At 42.2% G+C, this 13,014-nt stretch overlaps 1 protein-coding gene across 10 annotated transcripts in view; it reads left to right on the top strand.

The window, feature by feature from the left end:
* Positions 1-13,014, top strand: part of LIMCH1 (LIM and calponin homology domains 1) — a 320,193-nt gene that overhangs the window by 290,791 nt on the left and 16,388 nt on the right. For 6 of the 10 annotated variants that reach the window (XM_081101116.1, XM_081101115.1, XM_081101112.1 and 3 more), the window contains 5 exons: positions 4,340-4,380; positions 6,076-6,156; positions 9,382-9,474; positions 10,403-10,507; positions 11,375-11,502. In XM_081101116.1, coding sequence (XP_080957242.1) covers positions 4,340-4,380; positions 6,076-6,156; positions 9,382-9,474; positions 10,403-10,507; positions 11,375-11,502 — 448 coding nt within the window. Of the gene's footprint in view, positions 1-3,563; positions 3,639-4,339; positions 4,381-6,072; positions 6,157-9,381; positions 9,475-10,402; positions 10,508-11,374; positions 11,503-13,014 lie in introns of all 10 variants that reach the window. The other 4 variants (XM_081101113.1, XM_081101110.1, XM_081101114.1 and 1 more) reach the window with 2 other exon arrangements.

Genomic DNA, 13,014 nt, shown 5'->3' with positions numbered 1-13,014 from the left:
GCCCAGTGGCTAGATTACTGATTTCAGAATAGAATTCTGGGGCTGCATTTTCTGTGGCCCAGCCAAGGACCCCAGCTGCCAAGACCATTTTGCCAGCCGGGCACCATAGGCATGATAAGACCTACACAAGTGTTTGATTCCTTAAAATAATTTTATTGTCTCCAAAGTGGGGAAAAAAATAATAACTAACAAAAGTTTATAATCTTAATATTATATCAACTCCATTAATTGTTAATTATGTGGTCTTTATAAAATATCCACTTGACAATAATTTTAGAAGAAAGTCAGACTTTCTTACTTCATAATAATTGCTGGGTGTGCACCGAGAAATCATTCCACATTGTAGGTTAAATGTATTACTCATAAGCAAAAACTTTAATCTTTCCCAAAACTGTTATAGCAAGAATAGATGTGTATATACAGTAGGTCCTCGGGTTACGTTGGAGATCTGTTCCTACAGCTGATGTAACGCAATTTTCGCCGTAAGTCAGAACCCACCTACATAAGCACCTATGTCACTCACATGGAGCACATAGCAGTAATGAAGTGAAACAGTAAAAAAAAAAAATTTAAAGAAAGATAAAAATTACTGACCTTTACTTGTGGGTAATAAATAATAAAAAACATAAAACACATATGACATACGTCGAAATGACAGAACTTTTTTTTATATATATATAAATACCATAAATGGGCAATGGCGACATAACCACGAAATGACGTACTTCAAGTCCAACATAACCCGTGGACTGCCTGTATATATATTAAATACATGTATATGTATATGTTGAGGGTATATTTTACTATGTTTCATATGTTTGATACAATGTGCGGAGGGGTGGCCTCTAAAAAGATAGGAGTTTAGGGCCTATGGGAGTTGTAAAAGGCACTGACCACTGCAAACTCCCAAGTACCTTTTAGGCCATGTGTAGGTTGTGAGTTTATCCTGTACTATTTAAGAGCCCAACTTGAACCCTTTATCCAGGTGAGACAGCTAGATGCCCACAGTCACCCCAAAAGGAGCCTTAGTGATGAGAGCAGTAGGGGGGTGTCCTAAGAAGTCCATGATTCATAGGGACTATTCTTCAGAACAGACCACTGGGCTTTACTGGTGTGAGTTCTCTCTAGATATGAAAACAGCTAAGCTCCGGAAGCAAGAATGGTAAGGTATCTTACTTTTCTTTTTTACTGTACTTTCCCCAATTTATTTTATAGATTGAGCTGTCCAGGCAAAGAGAAGATAGTATAAGCATAAAATGGCTGGGGATTTATTTTTACTTTTTTTTTACAAGGGTGGTCAGCTGTTTGGGGTAGAATCTGAGTTGGCTTCCATTAACCTTTGTTGAGGGCTGAGAGATAAGTTGGGCTCTCTCTACATAACAGGGAAGTACTTGGGAAGGAATTTATCGGAACATGCACTGATGAGCACTAGTTTCTTAATGTGGAAACAAGTTCAATACTGTCTTCAAAACATGTATTTTAATTTTCTTGGTCCTACTGAAGGGAATTGACAAAAATAGTCTTATAACTAGGCCAGCAATTGGCCATATTTAGACAAATTTAAATTCTACCCTATTCCTAACTCTTTGTCATTGTGCAGATAAGGAATGCAGAGAGGAAATTGTTATTTTTAAGTCATAGTAGTTAGTTTTGTTGTCTGGTTCATGGAAACTGTAATAACAGCTGCAGGCTCTGGAGACAGAACACGCGGGTTCCAATCCTTACTCATTCAGATCTTACCTGTGAGCTCTTCCCCACCAAGTTCTCCGGAACCTCTAATCGTCACCTGTACACTAGAAATAATAACAGTACCAACCTCATAGGGGTATTGGAAGAATTAATTGAGATAAACCAAAAAAAGTGTTTAGCTCAACACAAGCACTCACAATAGATTCTGGTAATTACGGCCATAATAGAATCAGGCAGTAAAATATTATAAATGCTTCCCTTAAAATAAAGGTGTTTCTGTTGCAGAGATAGGGCTTTAAGTAGTAGTTTTCAAACATGATTATATGCCAGGGACCAGGGCAGGATGGGTTAAAGCACAGATAGCTGACCCCCCAGTCCCAGTCCCGCAAGGCCTAGGCTGAGGCCACAGTATTTGCAGAGTTCCCAGAGGGATATGGTGCTGCAGATCCAGGGACCACACTTGGAAGACCACAGACTTGAAATATGTGTTTAAATTATGCTCCAAAGACATCACTGATAGATACAGAAATAACAGTAATATTTGTTTAGAATGTATAAATTCATATCTTTCATGAAGCAAAAGGCCTCTAATAAATGTAATCTTAAAAGCTATGATTTGTCTTTATGTGGAGGGACAGGGAAAGTATAGGTCGTTGCCCAGATATAAAAAGGCAGTGCACCTGTAACTGATAGTCTGAGGTCGCACCTCAAGTCCAAAGGAGCTATAGGTTTAAGAGGGGGAATCTTGGAGCCATACCTAGTACTTGCTCCCCCAGACAGTCTATCTCCCTCATTTCCATAAAGCCGTCTATTCGTAGGCTGATCTTAAAGGCCACTGGGCCCTAACGTTGTTCCACAGACTTCCCTTAAACATACACACATGCACAAATAGTCTTTAATTACTCTGAAAACCTTCATAAAATACATTTAAAGATGACAAATTTCCTTTTCTCAACTCTCCCAACAGTAGTAAGATACCTCAAATTGGTGTTTCAGGAAAATATGTGCACGTTAAAATACATACTGGCTAGCTGTATTTCTTTTGTGCAAAAAAATCCATTATTTGCATTGAGAATGATGACGGTTGGTCACAGTGCTAGCTTCAGGATGCAAATGAGCTTGTGTCTGCATGAGGCTGTCACATGACACGTAGACATTTACATGCTCTTATTACACACACTAGAGGCCCAGTGCACAAAATTCGTGCACGGGTAGAGTCCCTAGGCCTGGCCGGTGATCAGGGCCGATCTGTGGGGCAACTGGCAGGGCAATCAGGGGCCCCCCGCCTTGGCTGGCCTGGGGCCTGTGGGCTGGGGGCAGCTCCTGCATTGAGCGTCTGCCCCCTGGTGGTCAGTACACATCATAGTGACCGGTCGTTCCACTGGTCATTCAGCCATTTGGTCAATTTGCATATTAGGCTTTTATTATATAGGATATATAATTTCTGCCACAGATTTCCATGCGTAACTTTTATGAAGTGTATACAGTAATAACAACTCATCTCTGCTGTCTTTTATATTTTTCTAGTGTTCTCCAAAAGCAGTGCACACTGTGCATTTTGCTCTTTCATAGCACATCATCTTATTATCTTGAGATTCAACATTTTAACAATATCACCTTTAAGTCTGAGCCCATTAAATGTCACCTGACATCAAAGAAGATAGGCAATAGCATGAACTGTCTCATTTCCGTTGACTTTTGTCCATGTCTTAAGGGTGTGTGTGAGTTTTACTGAGATATTTTATACTTCAGATGCTTTCCCTCTCAGTTCTTGGATAGCCACACCTGGGCCTGGGATTTGGGAGAAGGTTCTACACAACTCTCACCCCTGTTCTCATGATTTTCTGTTTGTTCCGTTCTACCATCTGATCTAGAGTCGCCTGGCACTGCCAGCCTTCCGCTTAGAGTTCAGAACTCTTGGCGACGTTCCCAGTTTTTCTCCCAGTCAGGTAAAATGCATACTGACTAGCTGTATTTCTTTTGTGCAAAAAAATCCATGTTGCGGGCAACCAATAATGTCTGGTATTTTTCTTCATTTCTGACCTCAGGGGGAAAAAATGCTTGTCTCTGGCACACAGTTAGCAAAGAGCTAGTTCTTTGATGTCAGTACCTATTATACTAAAATTGGGGGGAAATTCACAGAATTTTACTTTGATTTTGAAAATCTAAAGAAATAATAATATTCACCTCTTTATTATCTTTTTCTTTAAAACAACAACAACAAAGATTAGAAGCGTTTACCAGGAACATGGTTCTCTTGTTAACTGTGTCACTCTCTTTATTTCCTGGTGACATCTGGCCTCTCTCTGTATGAAGCTTCTCCATGTCAGACAAGGAGGGAACTGTCAATCAAGCCAGAATGCAAGGTGTATTAAAAACCAGCACTAGTAGGAATAGATTTTGCTTCCTAGTGCTTAGTACTGGGTGCTAATTGATATCATCAGTCTTCTTACACTGGTCCTGATTACTTTTGGTGATGGGTGCCAACTGCTTCAGGGGTCTGCTTTATTCTGATCTTCTCATCCTCTTGGCTTACAAAAAAAATTGGTTTGAAGCTGACATAGGAGCCACACTCCACTGAGAGGATCAATGAGAAATACAGTACAAAGCTACTCACACTGTGTTCTTCTTTTTCTTTCTTTCTGTCCAGGGGATTCTCCCAGCAGTGAAAAGTCACCTGCAACTACACCTGTAAGTAACTCATGTTAAGGAATGAGCTCTCATGCATTTAGTGTGATTTTAATTACAGAGTATTTGATTCGCTTACAGAAGATCCCATAAAAAAAGGGGGGGGGGGTTTCAAATGATTGTAAAAGAATAGGTGAAAGCCATGCATATGCTGCCAGGTGAATTAGGAAGATGTGGGTTATCATTATGCAGAGCTGTGATCTGGAAACAAAAGAGTAAGTGAGTCAGGGAAGTAAAATCTAAAAGAAGCAATTAAAATGCATGTGACAGTAGGAATTAGTATTAAAATATGCACTTTCTGTAAGCATTCAAAATCTTTTTTTTTATGAGAACAATCATTCAACATAGTTAAGTTGGCAGTAGGTAGGACCCAGCCTAGACTCTTTCTGCAAGACCCAAGCTGTCTTTGCTGCACCCTTTGTCGCCGTCAGTACCTTGAGTAATAGTAACCACACATTTAGTTTTCAATTTTTTATTTCAGTGACATAAAATAAGCATTTGCTAGTTAAAGTGCCCAGACATGTGCCACTGTCAAAGGCCATGCTGCTCGATTTTATCTGATCACTTTCTGCGGACTTGGCTCTTCTCTAAACTGGATGTTTCCACGGCTGAGCCTGTCACCCTTGCTCACCCTTGAAATTCCCGCCCGATTTGTAGAATTCAGTTCCTCTGTGGCTCAGTCAACCAGCACAGAGCCCTTTGGGTGCAGCCGCAGAATCAACGTTGTGCCTTTGAATCTTCTCTGAACGTTATCTTCCTTGACTGTACCCCAGACTCTTCCCTTTCTCCCTAACTCTCCCACCCTCACCTCACTTTTTCTTTCAAGATTCCCAAGCCGTTTTAAGTGTCTCCCCAAATTACCCCGTCAGGGGGAAGGGAGGAAGTACAGTTATTGGGGAACCTGGTTTGCCTCAGCAGCTGCTCTGGGCGCTGGGGGAGCCAACTTTCAACACTGTAGCCTCCCTTTTGCTGATTCCCCAGGGACCAGCTAGGATTTCTCCCCCACACCCCGCCCTCCCTGACCCTCTCAATCTTATACCCTGTGGCCTGGGTGTCCGCTTTGACTCGTGCATTTTTCTCCCATTATCTCTGTTCACTGACTTGGTTCCCAAACTCACAAAAAACTTTCTTAAAAGACAAAAAAAAAAAGAGTCTGACTGTTTGCTATGTGGGTTCCACAGCAGGGGCTCCCCATTGCCTGATCTCAGGGGACACTGGTGGGCAGTGGTGAGTGGTTAGAGAAGGCCAGTGTGGGCAGCAGCAGCAGCATAAGAAATGACGCAGTTCTACAGCGCGGCAAGCATCACTTCTCACAAAACGCAGCTCTGCTGAGATAAGCGGTCCCATTTGCCCGGACCCGGGATCAATATGCAGAATGAGTATCTTACGCTCCCGAGCGTGAATACATTTAAGAAATCGCTTCTAAAAGAAATGAAGCAAAAGCCTGCCCGTGCCAGGGGCTAATTACTTCGTGTTTTCATTAGCTCCCAAAAGGTTCGCAGAATCCTATCAGCCTCTTGGAAGGGAACCAAAGAGGGACTAAGATTAAATAGCGGTGCTGCCAACAAAGAGGACCTTTAGATAAACGAAGGCTCTGCTTGTGTGTGTCCATCGGGTGCCGCCCTACTCGTGTCCCTCGCCCTGGCCAGGCCTTGAGGACGTGGCTCAATTCTGATGATGTTTTTATTTTCTAAGCAGTTCAAGTTCTGGGCATGGGACCCGGAAGAGGAGCGCAGGCGACAGGAAAAATGGCAGCAGGAGCAGGAACGGCTGCTCCAGGTAAGACAACTGCATTCGCTGCCTTTTTTTTTTTTTTTTTTTGATGCTCTTTTAATTTCTGTCATATTAAATTGACTTTTAGCACAGGAAAAACATGGAATTGAATTCTTCTCAGAAATCAGTGAGTCTGTTAGTTCATTTTGCAGATATAATGCCCTGTGTCTAATTCCTCATACCAGAGGTTATATGGATGAACACAAGGAAAAAGCATTTCACTTTAAAAAAAAAAATTTTAACTTCCAAGGATTGATTAACAGCCAACTCAGGCAGTCCTCACCGCCTTTGTTGTCAATAAAATTCCAGTTCCAGTAGCAGTGGAAATGAATTGTCAAAAGCTTTTTTGTTGTTGTTAATCCTCACCCGAGGATATTTTTCTATTGATTTTTAGAGAGAGTGAAAGGGAGGGGGGAGACAGAGTGAGAGAAACATCCATGTGAGAGAGACACACGGATTGATTGCCTCCCGCATGTGCCCCAACCAGGGCCTGCAATCGAGGTGCGTGCCTCGATCAGAATGGAGCCGGGGCCCTTCAGTCCACTGAGCCAAACCTGCTAGGCCTATTAAAAGCACTTCGAAAGTATCCATGTGAAATCAAATTTAGCCTGGCTCTTGTTTCTTAAGTAGAAATATTTGCTCCATCTTTGAGTAAAAACTTTCATTTCTAGAAAAATTCTGGGAGTAAATGGCTCATGTGCCTACTTGTTTTATGCCATGTTTGTTGGGTAACTGGGCTTCAAAAAGGAACCTAGTAACCTTAGGAAGTAGCCTCTGCTGAGTCCTTGAGATGTGCCAGGAACTGTGGTTGGTGTTTGATGTCTTTTATCTAATTTAATTCTCATTAAACTCTTCAGAGTATATCTCATTAGCCCCCATTTGCAGTTGAAGAAACTAAGACTCAAAGAAGTTAAATTAATAGCACAAGGTCACCCAACTAACAAGGGTTGAACTTGGTTTCAAATCCAAGTTTGATGACTTTAAAACTCATGTTCTTTCCATGATAACCCCATAGCACTGATTTTACCCCAAAAAAAATCATAAATAAAAAGAATTTTAAATCTCATTCATTTTCATGGCTTTCTGCTGCTGTGTAGGAAGCAATGCTCCATGCAAGTTTATTTTACTTTTTTAAAAAATACTTTTGTTCTAATCCCTTTGGCTTACTTCCCAAGGGGCAGGAGCAGGATCCGTTTAGATAGCCCGCTATTTGTAGTGTGGCATTAGGTCTGCCAGTTAAATCTTACACTTTTCGAAACTGCATGGAGGTAAACCTTCACTATCAAAATGTTAGTAAGAACCGGATTCAGCAAAGCCACACTGGGACTTCTGGGTCCTTTGGAAGAGAGAGACCAGACCAGCCCCAGCCATCTGCTGTTCTCTCGGAAATCAGGAGCCCATTTTCCAGCTGAGAGATGCACAGCCAGAGTCAGGGAATCCACAGAGCACAGACGGCAGGCAAGTGCGCGGGCCACGCGCACCCTGTCCGTTACCCTCTGGAAGGGGAGGACCACGGTTACAGATGCAAGCATATGTCTCCTTCCTGCCCCACCGAATTGTTACCCAGTGGGGTGGCATGGTGGGCTGTGGGCTTTGGGGAAAGGTGTTTGTGGGGAAATGGGGGGCAGACGTACGTCTTTCACGCCCCGAATTACAGGTATCAGTGCATCCTCTTGGGGAGGGGAGCACGTGATGTGAGCTTCTAGAGCCAATGAACCTAAAATGCTTCACTTGTTTTTCAGCTTTGGTGAAGTTTTGAGGTCTGTTTTCTCTATGTGAAAAGCCCCTGAAGTTCCTCTCTAAAACTTTACAATGTTAGGTTTTACAGTGGTAGGTGTTATAACAAAACCTTTATCTGGAAAGAAAAGCCCGCCAGGGGTTGACCAACCGTGGCTTTGCCAGAGCATTCACACGAACGCCAGGCTCTTGCAATCCCAATACAGCCCTTCTGCTCCGACGATAGCGGCACAGCAGGTAAGGTCTGGAGGAAATCCCAGCGCCTCCCCAGGATAGGAGCCCCGATTTGTTGGAGCCTCAGAGAGAGGTTTGGCAATAATTAGCCTAAAGTATTTGACTGTTATGTCATACTGATTGCTTTGTCTCCGTCAAGTCAGGGATGCCATCCCCAAGCATCCAGGGGTATCAGTTCTCATTTTAGGCATTAATTTTCATCGCCATTTATTCATTTCTTCCAGTCAGCGGTCAGGAACTCTGGTCACATTTTCAAAGCTGTTCTTATTCACAGTATTTTATTTTTTTCCCCCAGAAGTGGTGACTAGTGTTGTATTCTTTCTGGAAACAAGAAATGGCAGTTCTGATACTGAAGCCTTCTAGTGGGCTGTTTAAAAGCTACTCTTCATTCAGAAGTTGCTTAAAGCTAGAGACATTGCATTTGGGTACAGTGGCTTCAAGCAAAGAGTAATTTGACTACTCAACTAATTACCATCTTGTCCACTCTGGACCTTTCTGCAGGATTCGTTTTTTTACCCTTTATTAAACTCTCCCAGCAACAAACATATTTCTCTTAGCCGAATGGCAAAACGAGTGGTTTAGCTAACCTCCTAGGATGAAACTCAAGTGAAGGAAGAGTTTAGAATCTTTCAATCTTTTCATCTTTTCATAAGGAAATGCCTACTCATATCTGAAAAACAGTTCTACAAAACAACAGCAGACAATACACAACGGGGCCCTAACTGGTTTGGCTCAGTAGATAGAGCGTAGGCCTGCGGACTCAAGGGTCCCAGGTTCGATTCCGGTCAAGGGCATGTATCTTGGTTGCAGGCACATACCCAGTAGGGAGTGTGTAGGAGGCAGATGATCGATGTTTCTCATCAATGTTTCTAACTCTCTATCCCTCTCCTTTCCTCTCTGTAAAAAAATCAATAAAATATATATTTTTTAAAAATACACAATGGGGGAAAAGTAGATTTACAGTTGTGATAACACAAAACAGTTTTAAACTTGCATTATTATTTATTAATTACTGTATTATTTTCCATACAGACAACTGTAAGCCTACTTTTGCCCCCACCCTGTACTGTTCTCCCTGGGATTTTTAGGTTCCTAACCAGTTTGCGTACCACACAATGCTCTTCCCCTTGTGTAACATGATCGGGTTAGATTCAGAATGTTACAAGAAGATGGTCTTTCAACATGGTGGCTTTGAGTGGGAATGTCCTAATGATGCGTGCAATGGTCGGTTCAGAACAGTCTCTGGAAATTCTGTAACAGGAGAGATACCAGAAAGAGCAGGACAAGCTGAAAGAAGAGTGGGAAAAGGCCCAAAAGGAGGTGGAAGAGGAAGAACGCAGATACTATGAGGAGGTAGGAAATTCCCAAGAAGGAATTGGACCTTGTGGTCCTAGTTCCTCAGAGGCTATCAAAGCTTTTTGTGTCTGTGGTATGTGTGTACGTGTGGCTGTGGCTGATGATCTTCACCCATAGCAGAGCCCATCAACCTCTTTAAAAGAGTCGTATCCCAGAGGCACTAAAAGACCACAATTCCACCAAATTCAGTTTGTGATCGGGTGTGCTGAGTCATGATCAAGGGTGACAATATAATTATATCTGATGTCCAGTCAGAGAGTCAGATTCTTGATTGATCTGAGAGAGAGGACATTAAAATATCAATGTCTTTGTTAGTGTGTTTGTTTGTGCAAGCATGTTTAGTGGTGAATTAATTTTATGAGGATAATTTTGATAATCAAGGCCAAATGAGTCTTACCACTGCACTCACTTTATGGTACTGAAGAGATTTAGTAAAGAGATTTGGTACAGTAGGCTGAGTGCAGTGCTAAGGAATGGTGGGGAGGGATATTTGGTTTTGTAGGCTTCATATTTTTTAGATGAACAAACCAGACCACGTTAGGTAATTTAAAGGGAGTTACATTTTATCTATATTATCTAAAATTTGCTTATGATTAATGTCATTGTGAATTTTATCTTCAATAATAATTTTTGTACATAATCCAATCCCTACAGCATTTCTAATAAGGCTTCTTGCATCTCACTAACTAATTAATTTGTGAAGACTGTTTTTCTATTAAATCAAATGCTAATTTCTAAATCATTGCCCATAGAGAGTATTATCTGATTTATGTGCTTTTAGAAAATAAGACCTTTTTTTAATGCCCTGCTTGTTTGCATATAATTCTGATGTCTTTTTTCTAAAGTTCCTTAATGAAATTTTTCTCTTGACAAATATGATACTTGATTTTTCCCCCCTTTCATTACTTCCCGTTCTTCCTCTTAGGAGCGCAAAATAATTGAAGACACTGTGGTTCCATTTACTATTTCTTCAAGTTCCGCAGACCAGCTGTCGACATCCTCCTCTCTGACTGAAGGCAGTGGAACAGTGGTGAGACTATAAATTAAAAGCAGTTTGTGAAATAAACCTAAAAGAAGTACAAAACCAAACAGCCAAGTTTTCCATGAGTTTAAATCCAGGACTGGCTATTTCCCTAGGTTCGTGTCAGCTACTACATGGCCATCATACACCACGGTGTTGTCATTCCATGGCCAAATCCTAGAGCCATTGCCCAAGGGGCAGTATAGTCATTGCTGAGGCCAGATCTGCCCCACAGGCTGGCTACCAAGGTCTCTCTGCACTGGCTGGTTAGGTCCTAATTCATGGGCCATGTGCTGGGAAAACTTCTTTCTGCCCATCATTCGTTCGTTCAATAGGCATGCATTCCTCTCTGCCATAGCACACGTCCCTTTGCACCGGTGGCAGCAGCAGGATGGCAACAGCAGGCTCTCCACCAGCCTCCATCAAAGTTGCCTCTAACCCACTCTTAAAATTCCACATGAAATTTACATGTGTCTTCAAGGGCTGGAGAGAGCCCCGAATAGCTGGTCTACCTCCACATCCCCCAAACAAGGTCATGGAGGTCGTGGACAGAAGTCATACCAAACCCTGGATAGTCCATAATCTGCATTAAAGAAAATAATGGTGGGCACTAGAAAGCCATTTGTCCTGAAATTAGCAGTTCTAAACTACTCCCCTCTATATTAACTTCTGAAAAAGATCCAGATTGCACGTTTATTTTAAATCGTTATAGCTCAGTTACTATTCAATTAATTTGAACAACTGTCCCTTAACTTGCAGGCAATGTGATTGGGGGGGGGGGGGGCGGGGGGAAGCTTCAGCTATTTCATAGCCAGAGATGAGTGTTGTCCAGTGGGTTTAATTTATATTTAAGATTATCCTTGTTTTCCCTATTAGAATAAGATGGATCTGGAAAACTGTCATGAAGAAGAACAAGAGACAAGACAGAAGAAAGCATTCCAGGGGGGCAACAATGGCTTGTTGCCTGAGACTAGAGAAAGTGGTCCCCTGGAGGAGAAGGGCAGGTATGCCCCATGGTTCAGGCTGTCGGTCTGAATGCGCAAAACCGGGCTCTGCCTGTTCTCTCCCAGGAAGAGTGCTCATTGCTGATGCAAATCATATTCGCCTTTGAAATGATCATTCCAGTAATACATTACATATTGCTTGAACACATTCTAATGACTCTGAAGTCAGTGTCCTTATGCAATTGAATATAAATAGCCTGATTTTTAAATAGGTGAAGCCTTTTTCAAATGAGAGGAGACAGTGTAGATCAGAGAAGGGGCATGTGGTCCATTCAAAGCCCTAAACCTAAACATTGCTCACCTGAAATGACTAATGTGTCTGGAGAGACAGAGGTTGAAGACATGTGCTGGGGTCCCCCCAACTGTGGTTTCACTGTGGACTTGAACCCTGCTGTTAGTATCCCCTGAGCTGTGAGAAGCCACGTTTACTCTGTGTGATAATATAAAGAACAACCAACAAATTGATTGGGTGTGGGTAAACCCCTTCCCCCACACACACTCATGGGTTCTAGTCTATTCCATGGGAGCAGAATCGGATTGTAGCTTTGGGCAATGGTAAGTTTGTTGCTTCCACCCCACACCTAACCTAGAAGGGACCCACAGAAACCCAGGAAGCTCTGCCATGAGCAACTTCTTTATGAGACAGATGTTTGCCTCTGCAGCTCTGAGATACTAGACAGATATTGATAAGTGTGCATGCTGGGCCAGGTTGCACGTACACACACACACCATCCTCAGAGGGGCCTGAAGACAGGAACGGCTATCTAAGGGTTCTTTTCAAAGACTGGTGAATTTGGGGTTGGCTGAGAGCTGAGCTCTTCTGGTGGGATTTGCTCTGAGAATCCTCCTATGCCCGTCAGCTAGAAGACTGGGTGAGGTGTAGGGTATAGGGCAGTGACACGCGAACTCATTTTTTTGGTTGATTTTTCTTTGTTAAATGGCATTTAAATATATAAAATAAATATCAAAAATATAAGTCTTTATTTTACTATGGTTGCAAATATCAAAAAATTTCTATATGTGACACGGCACCAGAGTTAAGTTAGGGTTTTTCAAAATGCTGACATGCCGACCTCAAAAGGCTCGCCATCACTGGTACAGGGGCTCGGGGCCCACGTCCAGAGTCTGCAGAGACCTTGGGATAGCACATCTGCTTCCAGTTAACACTGTTTAAGGGGACTTTCCAGTTTTATGAAATGAAAGCCACCCATCAGGAATTTTTGAGCACCACTGATAAGCATTTTTTGTGAGTTTTTTATAGTTCTCTAAACAGCCTCTATTGTTGCCAGAGACCCTTTAAAATCTCTTCAACCTCTCCTTTCTTTATACACAGACGCTATAAAAAGGCTATGTAGATAACCATGGGCTGCCAAAGTCCCACGTGGTCCAAATGATTTCTCCAGTAAGTCCTCTCATAAAAATCTGGGGGAGTCCAGCAGTTAAGTCTGGCTTTTCTTGAAATTATTAGAATAAATTGCTTTGTGGGCAGGGAGGTGGGAAAGACATCAGAAA

This window comes from Myotis nattereri (genome assembly GCF_964212035.1).
Source record: "Myotis nattereri genome assembly, chromosome: 1".
In the NCBI taxonomy this organism is placed as follows: Eukaryota; Metazoa; Chordata; class Mammalia; order Chiroptera; family Vespertilionidae; genus Myotis; species Myotis nattereri.
Note: the sequence above shows the minus strand (reverse complement) of the source record. Positions and strands in the feature narration are given on the sequence as shown.